The sequence below is a fragment of the Emydura macquarii genome, unplaced genomic scaffold (assembly GCF_026122565.2).
Source record: "Emydura macquarii macquarii isolate MOO-44397 ecotype Brisbane River unplaced genomic scaffold, CSIRO-AGI_Emac_v2 contig_383, whole genome shotgun sequence".
In the NCBI taxonomy this organism is placed as follows: domain Eukaryota; kingdom Metazoa; phylum Chordata; order Testudines; family Chelidae; genus Emydura; species Emydura macquarii.
Window position 1 is genome coordinate 15,027,274 of NW_027130520.1, and position 13,051 is coordinate 15,040,324.

General features: G+C 37.8%; 1 protein-coding gene across 3 annotated transcripts in view; it reads right to left on the minus strand.

Annotated features, from left to right (window-relative positions):
• CSMD3 (CUB and Sushi multiple domains 3) overlaps window positions 1-13,051 on the minus strand; it is a 1,042,296-nt gene that overhangs the window by 662,377 nt on the left and 366,868 nt on the right. Inside the window, exon 7 of one of the 3 annotated variants that reach the window (XM_067537407.1) lies at window positions 8,153-8,464. The exons of the other annotated variants lie outside the window; for them this stretch is intronic. Within the exon in view, the coding sequence (XP_067393508.1) occupies window positions 8,153-8,464 (312 nt within the window). The remainder of the gene's footprint in view (window positions 1-8,152; window positions 8,465-13,051) is intronic. 3 annotated transcript variants of the gene reach the window in all.

Below are 13,051 nucleotides of genomic sequence, written 5' to 3' on the forward strand. Positions count from 1 at the left end.
ATTGGTGGCCAATAGGCGCCACGCCAGGACCCCTGTCCCTACTGCAGGAAAAGTGCAGATCTCAGTACCGATACTGATCTTTGAACAGTCCCAGATATCAGTCAGGTGATGGACAGCATGAGGAGGATCCTGACCTGGATGCCAAGGAGCCTCAGGTTTTAGGGGATAAGGAGGGAGCCAACGCTGAAGGTGCAAGCAACCGGTCTGACTCCTCCATCACCCATAGGGAGGAATGGACTGGTGTGAATGGTGGAAACAGCACCAACTACGCTTCAGTGGTCACCAGGGCTAGGAGCAGTGTCAGTGCTGAAGTCAGCCCTGGAAGGTGGGGCATGCTGACCCGGTAACATCGCAGTATTGAGGCATTTCCTGGGGCCAGAGAGGTCCCTTGGGTTGAGTCCAGCACCAGCCTCACTTCCACAGTCTGTGGCAAGGGAACACTGGAATGTGGTGCTGACAGCCCATCCATGCAGTGTGGCTGAGGATGCCATAACCCTGGCAAAATCCTGGACCAAAGGAGAGCTTAGGAAGAAGAGACAGAAAAGGGCCACTGCAAGCTAATATGCTTCTGGCACGGCAACAGTTGGCGCTGGTATCACCATCATATCTACTGGATTCAATGGATGACCCAAGGCCAGAACCGGAGTCAATGTTATGGGGTCTCCCACACCTTTAAGTGGTACTGGGGAGTGGTTGGAAGGACCTGCTTGTTCCCGTGTGCCTGCAGTAATGCCACGTTGGTCCATAATCTTCCTGGAGGAGGAAGAGTCTCAGTGAAGTCTAGTATGATCTTGATTGGTCTTATGAAACCTTTTCTTCTGTGCACTGGATGGAAAGTGACTCCTCCATCTCTTCAGAGAGGTGATGGCCCCAGAGAGTGAAACAGCAGCATTCACTGAACCCGACCATTATTCTGAATCAGGCCTTGGTGCCAAAGCAGGTCACATGGCCTACTCAAAAAGATGCTGCTTTAAACCAAGATCCCTCACCACCCAATTTCATTTTGTGAACGATCTGTAAATCAAACACTACTATGTGACATTGTCTTTGCCAAAGCAAGCACCATGTATGGGGGTCATAGTTGAAAATCGCTCCCCCATGCGAGAGAAAATGTTTAAATCCTGGTGAGGGCATCACCAGGGAAAAAACAACTAAATCCAACTAACACTAACATGAAGGTGGTAACTAAATATATATAACTAGAACAAGATACTAAGAGGAATAATGGAACTGGGAAGTTAAGATCCACACAGAGCTCTGACTCCAGCCATGGGTTGTCAGAAGGAACTGTAAGGAGATCAGGGTGGCACCATCTCATATAGCCAGGGGAGGAGCTATGGATCTGAGGTGCAGGTGCCACCCCCGTGTGTACTGCTAGGCAAATTCCTGTGTGTGCACACACCAAAATGGAATAAACAGCTTCATTTACTCAGAGAAGAATCCTTGGTTACACTAATTACTGTCAAATAAATAGTTTGATTAGCCAATAATCATTATTAGTTAGTACTTGTTATTATGTGAGTCTGTCCTCTTTTGGTTCTCCTCCTTCCTCTCTAATCACTCCTTTAGTGTTGTCCTTTGGATTATCATCTTCATTCCCTCTCCAGCTTTCTGTGAGCACACATACACACATCTGCTGTCTCCTTTGCACTGTCTCTGAAAAGCCTTTGACATACCATCTCTCGCCCTTTCTCTTTCCAAAATCTTTTTTCCTCCCATACTCTGATCTCACATCCCCTTACAGATAAACTCTATAAAAGGTAAAAAAGCATATTTCTTGTGCAGAACAGCCTTTAGAATTCCATCACAGGTATGCAATTCTCTATTATTCCAAGGATGCTTACAAAATTCTATACAAGGTATATAGGCATCTATCTCTATTTGCATTCTATACTTTTGTTCTTTTCTATAAGGGTTTTAAAGTTTTCTTGATCCATTCTTCTTTCAAATGGAAAGTGAAAGTGAAAGGAGGATGCTGAGAAATTAGGAGAAAAGCAGGACAGTGCTGGAAAGTTGGGAACAGGATAAAGATGGGGAATGGGTTCTAGGTGCTAGGGAGACAGAAGATATGGGAATAGATCAATTTTAGGGTACCAGAAAAACTTTTCAAAAGTTAAATACAATAATTTTTAAAATTCTTTTCCTACCTTTTATTGATAAAAATTCAATTAAACTATTTCAAAAGCCATGAGACATTTCTGCCTGTTAACTGGTGGGTAAAAATTTCCAAAGCACCTAAGAGAATTAGACGTCCAAGTCCCATTGAATTAAAGGACTTAAGTGCTTAAGTCTCTGAAGCACTTTTGAAAATGTTTAAACTCATTACTTAAGAAGTCTTGTTACTACCATTTGTGATGAAATTCAATAAACAAAATTAAATTCCAACCTTTGTGTCACTAATTTAGGTTCTCATTCTATGAAGTTTTATGCATGTGCTTAAGATTATGCATTGCACGCAGGCCCATTGGAGTCTGTGGGCCGGCTCACAGCGTGTGAAGTTTTCCTATTTGATACTGTGCTGGTCTGTGCAGAGAGGCCAATTCTGTAAATATGTAGTTCAATGTTTAACTTCTCAAAACAGAAAGTTCATTACTTTATTTCTGCTGTGTATATTTTTAACATTCATCATTATTTAATCAAAATTATTTCAAATAATTTTATGCCTTTGTCTGTGTTTAAGTGAACAAAGAGAGGATAGCTCTTATAAATTGCTCACACTGTGACAAAATTCCCACTGACTTCAGTAGGAAACAGGATTTTATCTTAAGGCCACTTGACACTACTCTGGCAGTAAAAAGTGTCTTTAAAATGGTTGTAAATAAAATTTATGCCCACTTTAAGGCCCCTTTACAATACCATGGTGGTGTTAAGTGGCATTAATATAAATGAGCATGAGGTCTCATAATGTTAATCACTGATAAAACACTGTGCATGGCATGCTTCCTTCATCCTGGCTCACCAATCCTCCACTATCTTCTCATTCAAATTCCCCCGACAGCTCTTATTTCTGGGGCATTACCTAAAAGAAACAGTTAATTCCTCTCCATCCCTCAAAAGACACAAGAACAGAAGCATACACATGTGCACATGACAAAACTTAGGTTATTGCGACAGTGTCCAATTCCCATGAAATAAGAACCATGTATACTTTCTTCCAAGTTAAAATTAGGAGCCATGTACTGTGGCCCCAATTCTGTTCCCGCTTAAGTCAATGATAATACTCCATTGTCTTCAATGGTACTAGATACTTATTTAACTCCAGGTCCAAAATAAGTATTCAGTTTTAGAAAACACTGATACACGAGGAAAATATCCACTAAAACACAAGGATTTTAAATCACCCTTCACCACTCTCTGTGTGTAACATGGACATCAGAATAGAAATGATGAAGACTATGTATAAAAATTAAGGAAGAGGATTAATGACTGAGGGACCCCAAGAGATGCACCTGATATTGGAAATTCATGTGAAGAACATGCATACAATCTGAATGAATTTTCTCTAATTGCAACAGAAACTATTGTAGTAGGAGCATATTTCTGGTCTATTATACAACAGCTACTGAAGCCCACAGTAAAGAATAGATGTATCATCATCAGTTGTCATGAACTGCAGCAACAGCAGATAGTGCTAAAGCTACCAGCACACTTTGAGTTCTCTGGGCATTGATTAGTTGGAAAATGGGGGCGGGGGAAGTGAGAGAGTATCTTTTACAAATGTGATTAATTTATTTATGGCCAGTATCCCAGGATTTAATAACTTTAAAAGACAAGAATTGAAGGAAAATTGGTGGTTTACTTTCTCCTGATTTCTTTCATGTCTGAGGAAAGTAGATCAGTTCACATATTTACTGTTTTATGCTTAACATCTACTTAGCACTAGACATTTGTTGTTTTAAGGTATGTACAATCTGAATGAGAGCAGATTATTCATGGCAAGAGTTATTATTCTTGGTTTATGGGAGGGGCGATAGATACACTTTTCTGAACCTGAGTCCTTGTTAAAAAAACTACTGTTACAATTGTAGGCACTGATCCTGCAAAGCTGTACATGAGCAATGCCGTTGAAGCCCAGGTTAAGGATAGTGCGCTTACTATCTACCTATCATTAAGCATTAATGCCACTTGAAAAGCAAGCACAGCACACTTAAAAGGTCCTGCTGTCATTGAAATCAATGGCAAAATTCTCATCGACTTCAGTGATGCAGGACTGGTTTCATACGTAATTGTTTGAATAGTGAGAGTTGTATAAACACCATACTGTACTAAGTGCTGGTAATGATCTAAAATAGGGAAAGAGTCAAATAAGTCAGTTCTAACTGGTCATCAATTGCCAGGAAAATGCTCTCCTTGTCCATCATTATTGCTTAAATAGTAGATGGCTATGATCCCAATCTTTATAGTGGGCTAGACCTAGGGAAAGGTACTTGAAGTATTTAGCTGAGTAAAATCATAGGCTGAAATAAAACATTCTGAGAACAAGTATGCTTTGCCTCCTAAGGAAGGATCATATTTTAAACTTAGATTTTGTAGCTTTGGGAACATAATTCTTAACTTTTGGAGTTAGAGCCAAGGCTACAGAGAATATTACCATATACAGAAGAGGAATTGAAATTGTTTGGTGTCTGTCAAACAATAATGAGACATTAATGGGGAGCCACACAGTTTTGATTTGCTTATAGACTTTAAGGAATTTTACAGGAATATAGGATTTGTCATGCAGGACCAGACCAGTAGCCCACCAAATCAGTAGCCAATACCAGATATTTGAGTGGAAGGTTTAAGAAACCTCAGAGGGAACAATTATGGAACAACTTGCCCATAAGGGAAGTTTCTTCTTAACCCCTTAACTTTCCATAAGTCAGCTACTAAGTGACCTATGACCAGCAGTAATAGGGTTTATCTCCTTGTTTTCTGTACAAGAATTTGAATAGAACTTTGATATGAGTAGAACCATACTGAAGAAAATTGTAGGTTATCTAATTATGACAAATTTGACATGCCTATTATACTACATATGACTTTGACCATCAACCAAAAATGGCTGTGTACACTATGTATGAACAGCCACTATCATTAATAGCATACACATGTATAGTACTTTTTTGGTATGATACAGTAAAATCATGCTTAGAAGATTGTGGGAAATAAAATGCCAAATGGCACTTCATGGATGTTAAGATATTACACCATAGGTGCATATTAAATATATTGCACTAATGTAGTGGATTCCCTAACATAAAGATATTTTTGTTCTTGTCAAAAAGGTGATGAGGGGGTGACCCTCTTAAAGTTCAGAGGTTTACGTTTGTTTCAAATACTACAAAACAATATTTATAGCTACATATATTACATTTCATTCAAGTAAATCTGAAACTGTAGGAAGATTGCAAGCTATGGCCCCGATCCTGCATAGAGAATCACATAGGCAGGCTCCTGAAGTATGCAGAGCTCCAGTGAAGTCAATGGGGCTCCCCATGGGCACAAGGGCCCACCTGTGTGCTTCGTAATGCAAGGCCAGGGCTCACAGTACTCTGCAAATATAACTACATTCATTATTCAATTGTAACAGTTATCACAAAAAATGGCAGCCTTTAAAGAGTACACAGTAGAAGACGACCTATTTGAACTTCCATGCACATAAAACTAGATTATGGCTTGGTTCTGTAAGTAGCTCTCGAGAGCAGAGACTATCTTCATCTGTGTTTTCCAGTTCCCAGTACAATAGGGTTTCCATAAAGACAGAGGCCTTTCTTCACTATTTTAATATGAATATTTAATCAATAATTATTGTAGGAAAGTAAAGAGTTAAAAGCTGGACAAAGGTCAGGCCTAAGTTACAGGGAGCAGGATCATGGCACGGGCAAACCTTGTTTCTGCTAATTGGTATGGATTCTAGTTAGAGTCTGTTATCTCTCTTCTCTTCTTCCCTTCCTGGCCATCTGTGCAGGGGATAAGGCTAACAAAATAACTATTCCCCCTCTCCCGCGCAAGGCCTTTGGTGGGAAGAAAGCATTATCTTCCTTCCCCCCTAGCATATCTTCACTTCAAAGAACGTTAGTGTAAAATTAATAGGTTTTAAGGTGATGTGTCTGCCGTCTGTATGGCAATCCTGTAAACAACAAACAGGGACGGGTATAATTGCATTCATTATGTAGTTGTTAATATTCATTTTATAGGTGTCAATATAAGCAAATAAGAGTCTATGGTGAGTTGCTGGAAATGTATATAATTACATACTGTTATGAATAAAAGAATTGTAAAGTAACCCCCTCATTGCTCACTTGCGGTGTCGAGGTGAAACGAGCAGGCAATAAAGGGTTCCATCTCCCCAATCTGCCCCAGAGACAACCTGTTTGTTTATTTCTAACAATTATAATGATAATATCTCACCAGAGTTTCAGTCCCTTTCTCATCTTTTTTCTAATATCATTTGTCTATCCCTAACAAAAAATTTTGTACGTTAATATAATAATACAACACAATATTTTACATGCTCCTTAAGATATGCTGACAGAAAGGACAGTTCAAAGGAGGAAGACAGTAGGAAATCAGCAAAAAGGACATTGTATCACATACTGTAGATGTGATGTGATAGATAGAAAGGATTGCATATGTATGATTTCACAATCATTTAAAAAATACTATGCTAAATGTGTGTTACAATAAGTGTTTCTGTACATTATTATAACAGACTGGAACAGCCTTTTATTATATGATTAAGCCTGACTCGTCCCCCCACTTTCTTTTCCAACCAAAGATGTTTTCAAGGAAATTTGCACATAGCTATTATAGAACAAATTCTACACACTTACATTAGTGAATATCCATGAAGATATCTTAGATTTACACTGGTGTAAATAAGAGTCCAATGTGGCTCTCTGTGTTTAATGTTTAAATTTACTAGATCATTTCATCTGGAAAGTGTACCCAACATTCACACTCCAGTTTTCAAATTCTGATTCAGAGTGCAGAATGTTTTCAGAAACTATAGGGCTAGATCCTCCGCTAGCATATACAGGTTGGAGCTCCATGGAAGCAAATGGAACTACACCAAAATATACCAGCTGAATATCTGACCCTGTGTGTTTGTGATAGGATCACAACAGATTTCTCACTTGAAAATTAATTAACAAAATAAGAGCTATTTAATCACTTATGTACAAATTGTTTTTGATATAAAATGTATTGCCCTTCAGCACATTTGATGTTCATTAACCTATGCTGTAGCATATATATAAAAAATTTCATCAGATGCAAATAATGTAACGTTTATCAGCACCTACCATGAACTTTCTGAGATGTTGGCATGAAATAGCAAAATAAGTGACACTCACTCTATATTTGAATTTCTATGCAGATTAAATTAAAGAATTTGAACTATGTTTGTTTCTAAAACCATAATTTCAGGCTGTCAGTTACCTTTTAACTAAAATAGAATGTTTTGTTTACATTTCAAAAGTCCCTCACTATTACTGCTTCCCTGCATGGACTAAATAATTTGGATACAGGAGGATGTCAATTTTAAGCTATTAGCATTTGACACTGAATTCCCAATTTGCCCACTTTGCTTCATTCATTAACTTTTGTTTGGCAGAGAGACAACATACAGATGTTTTAAAAAAAAGCCAAATAACAGTTATAGATTTTTTTTTGTTAGGTCTGGATAACAGTAGATATCTTTTGGAGACCACAACTGCTTGTAATGTATTTTTTTTTAATGTCATAGCTGGTCATGCCTAAATAAATATGTAACATTGATACTTAGTTTAATTTTTATCTCCCCTTTCTGAACTTTATCTGATATCACTTATACTAGTGTAAATCAGGAGATCTAATAATATAAAACAGAGTAAGAGAAACCATAATTAGGCCCTGCATTTCTCTGTCTCTTTGCCTTTCTATAATTACACTGATTTTTTTCTGTTACTACAGCTGTTTCTTACAGGTTCCTTTTCATCCCTCTGCCTATTAGAATCAAAAGTGCACACCTTCCTTTCTTGAGTTTTAATCTGATTTAAGCCCTGTCTCTCAGTTTCCACCACTTCACTCAGTTTCACTTTCTGATTCTGTAACTGACCTTTTCACCATTAGTTTGTGTGAAATATTGTGTTTGTAACTAAATGGGCACAAGTAAAATAACATCCAATACCTCTATGAGTAACAACTGCAAGTTCTTTAGTTCTTTCTATCTGCTCAGCATTTCTTGGTCTTCTTCTTGCACTTTGTATGTTTGCTTGATGAAGGGAGAGCATTTCCTTGGAAGTGGTGGGTTCCAGAACTGATTTTCTGAGATGTATAGCTTGTACTCGCTGCTCTTCAGAAAGTCTATGGTTGGTGACAGCGGTAACACTGGATACAGTAACATCAGCAGATGTGCTAGCAACAGTAATAGCACGAGTAGTAGCCGCAATATGCTCCTCTAACTCACCAGTGGAGGCAGTTTTGGTCAAAGTGGAAGAACCTGTGGGACACACAGTAGCACTGGATGCTAACTTTTTCTTTTGAATTGTGTTTTTCGGATCAATTTATCAGATTAAATTTCCCTCTGTTTACCACAGTAAAGACAACTGACATGGAGAGAGAGAGAGAGTCAATAGCACTTTATTTAAAAAATTGCAAGTAATCAGAACATTTGTGTCGTAAAATGATGTACCTGTACTAAATATTGCACACATCATATTTGAATTTAAAATATTTTGTAAAAACTAAAGTGCAATTCTTCTTGGGTTATCAACCAGGTTGGCAGCAACAGGTCACTCATTGTCACTGTCTGCCGGCACACATCTGAAGACAGTATGACGAGAACAAAAGATATAACTACATCTATATGATTGGGGGGCAACTGAACAATGATAACCACCCTAACAAAGGTGGCTTACCAATGGCTGATAGCAGTACAAAACAGCCTATGGAGGTGGTGCTAGCTTTCTGGTTTTACCTCCAACAGTTCTGATAGCTGGGAAACTTTTCTCAAATGTAGAGTCAGAAAACTAAGTTCCAGTCTTTCCAATATTGCTTGAGTAAGGACTTGAAAAGTATTTATTTCACTACTGACAAGGAAGAGGACAGAAAGGCAGTAGAAGGTAAAAGTTTTAATAAAAGAATCATTTTGCATAGCCAGTTACACTATATACCATACAAAGCTTTTAATAAATGTGGTGCACGTACTACTCCACACCATCTCCTCTTTCAGATTACACCTCAAGATCACAGCTGCTATAATACTTAAAAGAAATCAGCCAACCGATAACTATTTGATTGAGCATCAGTTGAGGAAAGATGATTTAATTAAAAAAATATTTAAACTATCTGACAAAGTCAAGTTGTGCAATAGTTAAACTATGTAAGTCACATGGACTTATTTTTGTTACTCTTGCCCTTTCTCCCCATCCCATTCTATCCTCTGTTTCTCACTGTCACTTGCTGCATCTTGGCACAGATCTGACTGCAAGCTCTTCAAGGCAGGGACCATCACTTATTATGTGTTTGTACAGCACCTAGCACAATGGAGCCGCAGCCTGGACTGGGGCTGCTGGGTGAAATTGAAATGCAAATACATAATAATAATAGTAATAATAATTAAATATGGTGTAGTGTGAACTGTGCAGCCTTATACTACAATCTTAAGATTTAAGGGAAACCTATTTTTTTAACAGAGCTTGCCAGTTAAAAAACATATTTTGCTCTGTAGCCAGTGCTTTGGTACAATAATTGGTTCAGACTCCAATGCTTCCAGATATCCTTTACAGCTGATAACATTCCATGTTTCTATATTCATTGTCTAGCTGTGCTCTTACCAACCAGACTTTGAAAACCTGCCCTCTATGTGTATCTAAGTGTTCTCCCAGATACTGCATGGGGCAAATCACAAAGCCTCTTTATACAGCTTTAGGGGGGAAAAGATTTACACACTAGAAAACAGAGTAAGAGAAACAGAATGGAATTTGGCTATATATAGAACTTTTTATATTCAAAATATATCAAATCTGGTTGCAAAGTAATTTAGCGTAGTAACCGTGTAGGCAACTGGAACAGCCATTATGCATTCAACAACTCACATTAAAATCAATTTTATTTGTGAAGGGAATGTTATGCAAAAGACTGGGTATTCTGCTACTCTTTCTAAAAAATGTCACAGAAATAGGATCTGTAAGTTCCACGTGGACAGTAAGTAGAGTACGTGCTAAGTATTATTCTTACTATGGACCAAAGAGACCTTGAGTTAGTATCTGTTCCAAAGCACAGCACTTCTAAACTGTGCAGCAGCACTTCCTCTTGAAGTATTGCAAGACCTTGTCAGCACTGGGTAAGAACACAGATTTATGCGTGGGACTTAGGATGAATTTTTAGCAGAGGTAAAAAGACCTTACTTACTGAACCAAGCTGACATCAATATACATTAAAATAAGTAACTAGCAACAAAATTTACCATTTATTCCAGCAAAAAAGCAGCAGGATGGAGCCACAGTTATGAACAATTTTGAAAGATTGCACTAGTCATTTTTTGTGGCGTGATAGGACTTAAATTGATTCAGAGGTTAAAACACAGAAAATCCTTTTCCCCCTAGCAAGATGGCTTTGAACTCAATAGTGCTGCTTTTAAAGCAAAGAGCCCCTTACATGATTAATGACATAACTGCTACCTGAAGCTTCAAAACTATAAATAAATGTTATTTGCACCATGCTGGTACCTGTGGAGAAACAGACAATATTTGCTACTACCGATATCTAATTTAAAACTAAATTATATTAGGATTTGAGATATATGCTAGTTTATATAAGACATATGGTGCTTTAAAAATGTTATAACTTATTGAACACCTCATCTGAAAACTTTCAGTGAAGCAAAATACCACTTACTTAAAGCAATTTACTCCAATGGTTGAGCACAGAAAACTGTAGCAACTTGCTCCAAAAAAATCACCTTCAAGCAAAAACCTCTGCCTTCTTCTTCTACCACATCGGTTTACAACATGAAAATGGACTCATGTAGAAGATCAGCAAAAAATTAAACGGAGCATGGTCTGAGTTAATGCAGAAGGTGACAGGACGAAGCCAGAGTTCTATTTATGCTACCCTAGATAAACAATTTATACAAGGAATTATACTATATAAATGCTTCTCTAAGCAATATTTACTTGTAATCTGTAAAAATACAAACCTTGGTGTGATGAAATGCCTATGTTTTAGAATATGTCTAAGTAAATCAGGGCTATCTGCAAACTGCAAAGGAGTACAGGCATAATATAGTCTGTGGGTTGGAGTAATTAATGGACCTTTGCTTCAGACTCTGTCATAACTGAAGTACACTTTTTAGCTGTTTCTAAACACAATATTCAAATTTCTTTTTTTCACTTCAGCGGTTTATCTCATAACATCTTGACATATGTCTCAGTCCCTCCCGCCTCTCACTCCTTCCCACCCTTTCCCCAGTCCTTTGCAGCCAGATCATTACACTATTACCTAGTCACAGCCAAAGAGAGCCATTTGAAAAATGGAAAATACTTTTCTTACATTAATTTGATGAAAAACCAATACATTTTTAGGGTTGTTTTTTTTGAAAATTTTGATAAACAGTTTCAATTTAAAAAAAAAAAAAGATAATTTTCCATATTTTGACAGAAAATATTAAAATTTTGAATGAAAATGTCAATTATGTGTTGAAATACATTTAGATAGAAACATTTCAACCAGCTCTTCACCCAAACATGCACCAAAACCTTTTCATATAGCCACCAACTCAATCTCACTTATCCTAGCACAGCCAAGAGTGGAGACGGCTCAGCAGCCAATCTGTTGTGTTCAGAGGGAGAGAAAGGGAGTCCCAAACGGAAGTCACTGTGCTGTGTGGGGAATGATGGAAAAAGGGAGCCTGAAGGGTGCAAAATGCAGTTGCTCCAGCTCACTGGGCAGGATGAAGAGGAAAGGGTGCTAATGTCTGAAGAGGAGCCACTTTCTGTGTGGGATTCCTGTGACAGTAGAGCAGAGGGAAGCCAGCAAATTTTTTTTAACATTATGTTTATTTTTCATATACATTTCTGGCAACACCCTGCAAGAGCAATACATGCATTATTTCCCAAGTGGATTTAATCCTTTTCATTTCTTTCTGAAATATTATTTAGAAAATTCTAAAATGACAGCCAAGTTGTAGAACAAGACACTGGTAGCTGGACCTAGCACTGGAAACAGATTATTTATAAATGCTAGAGATAGAAATATTTACAGATGCAATGTACCGGAATGCACACAGGGTTCCATTGGTGAAGCCAGAAAGTTGAGGAATCAGGAGGCAACAGAAAATATTAGCAGAGTTAAAGATTAAGTGTACACTACCACTTATGTCAGCAAAATTTACGTTGCTCAGGGGTGTGAATATTTCACCTCCTGAGTGACATAAGTTACACCAATCTAAGTGATAGTGTGCATAGCACTATGACGGCAGGACAGCTTCTCCCACCAACGTAGCTTATGCCACTTGCAGGGGTGTGTTTTTTTATGTTGATGGGAGAATTCTTCCATTGGCATAGAGCGTCTTCACCTGACATACTGCAGCAATGCAGCTGTACTGATACAGCTGTGCCGCAGCAGCACTGTACCTGTAGACATGCCCTAATTATGGGTGACTTCCACTACACAAAAATAACCGACCTGCTTGACCATTTAGAAAAAAAAAAAAAATTATAATCTGGAAACAAAACTGTTTGATTTGATGCAAAAGAAACGAGGCCGCTTGTAATTGCTCCTGAGTAACCCAAAAGAGTTGGATTGGAACTCATTATGGGTAATATAATATAGCTGTGATATCATCACAGTAGGTACTCCTACCAAGAGGTAGAGCTGTATAACTCAACTTCAAAAAATTAGATTTTTTTAAGACATAGGCAGAAAAAAGATTCTTCAAGGAAAAAATTAGGAAATTAAAACCAAAATAATCAAAAGCGAGGATGCTTAATGATAGATTCTAAATATATCAGGTCAAATAAGCTAAGTTATAAAAAAAGAAGGAATGAATTCTCTTTACATGTATGTAGTTTAAGTGAATCGGTAG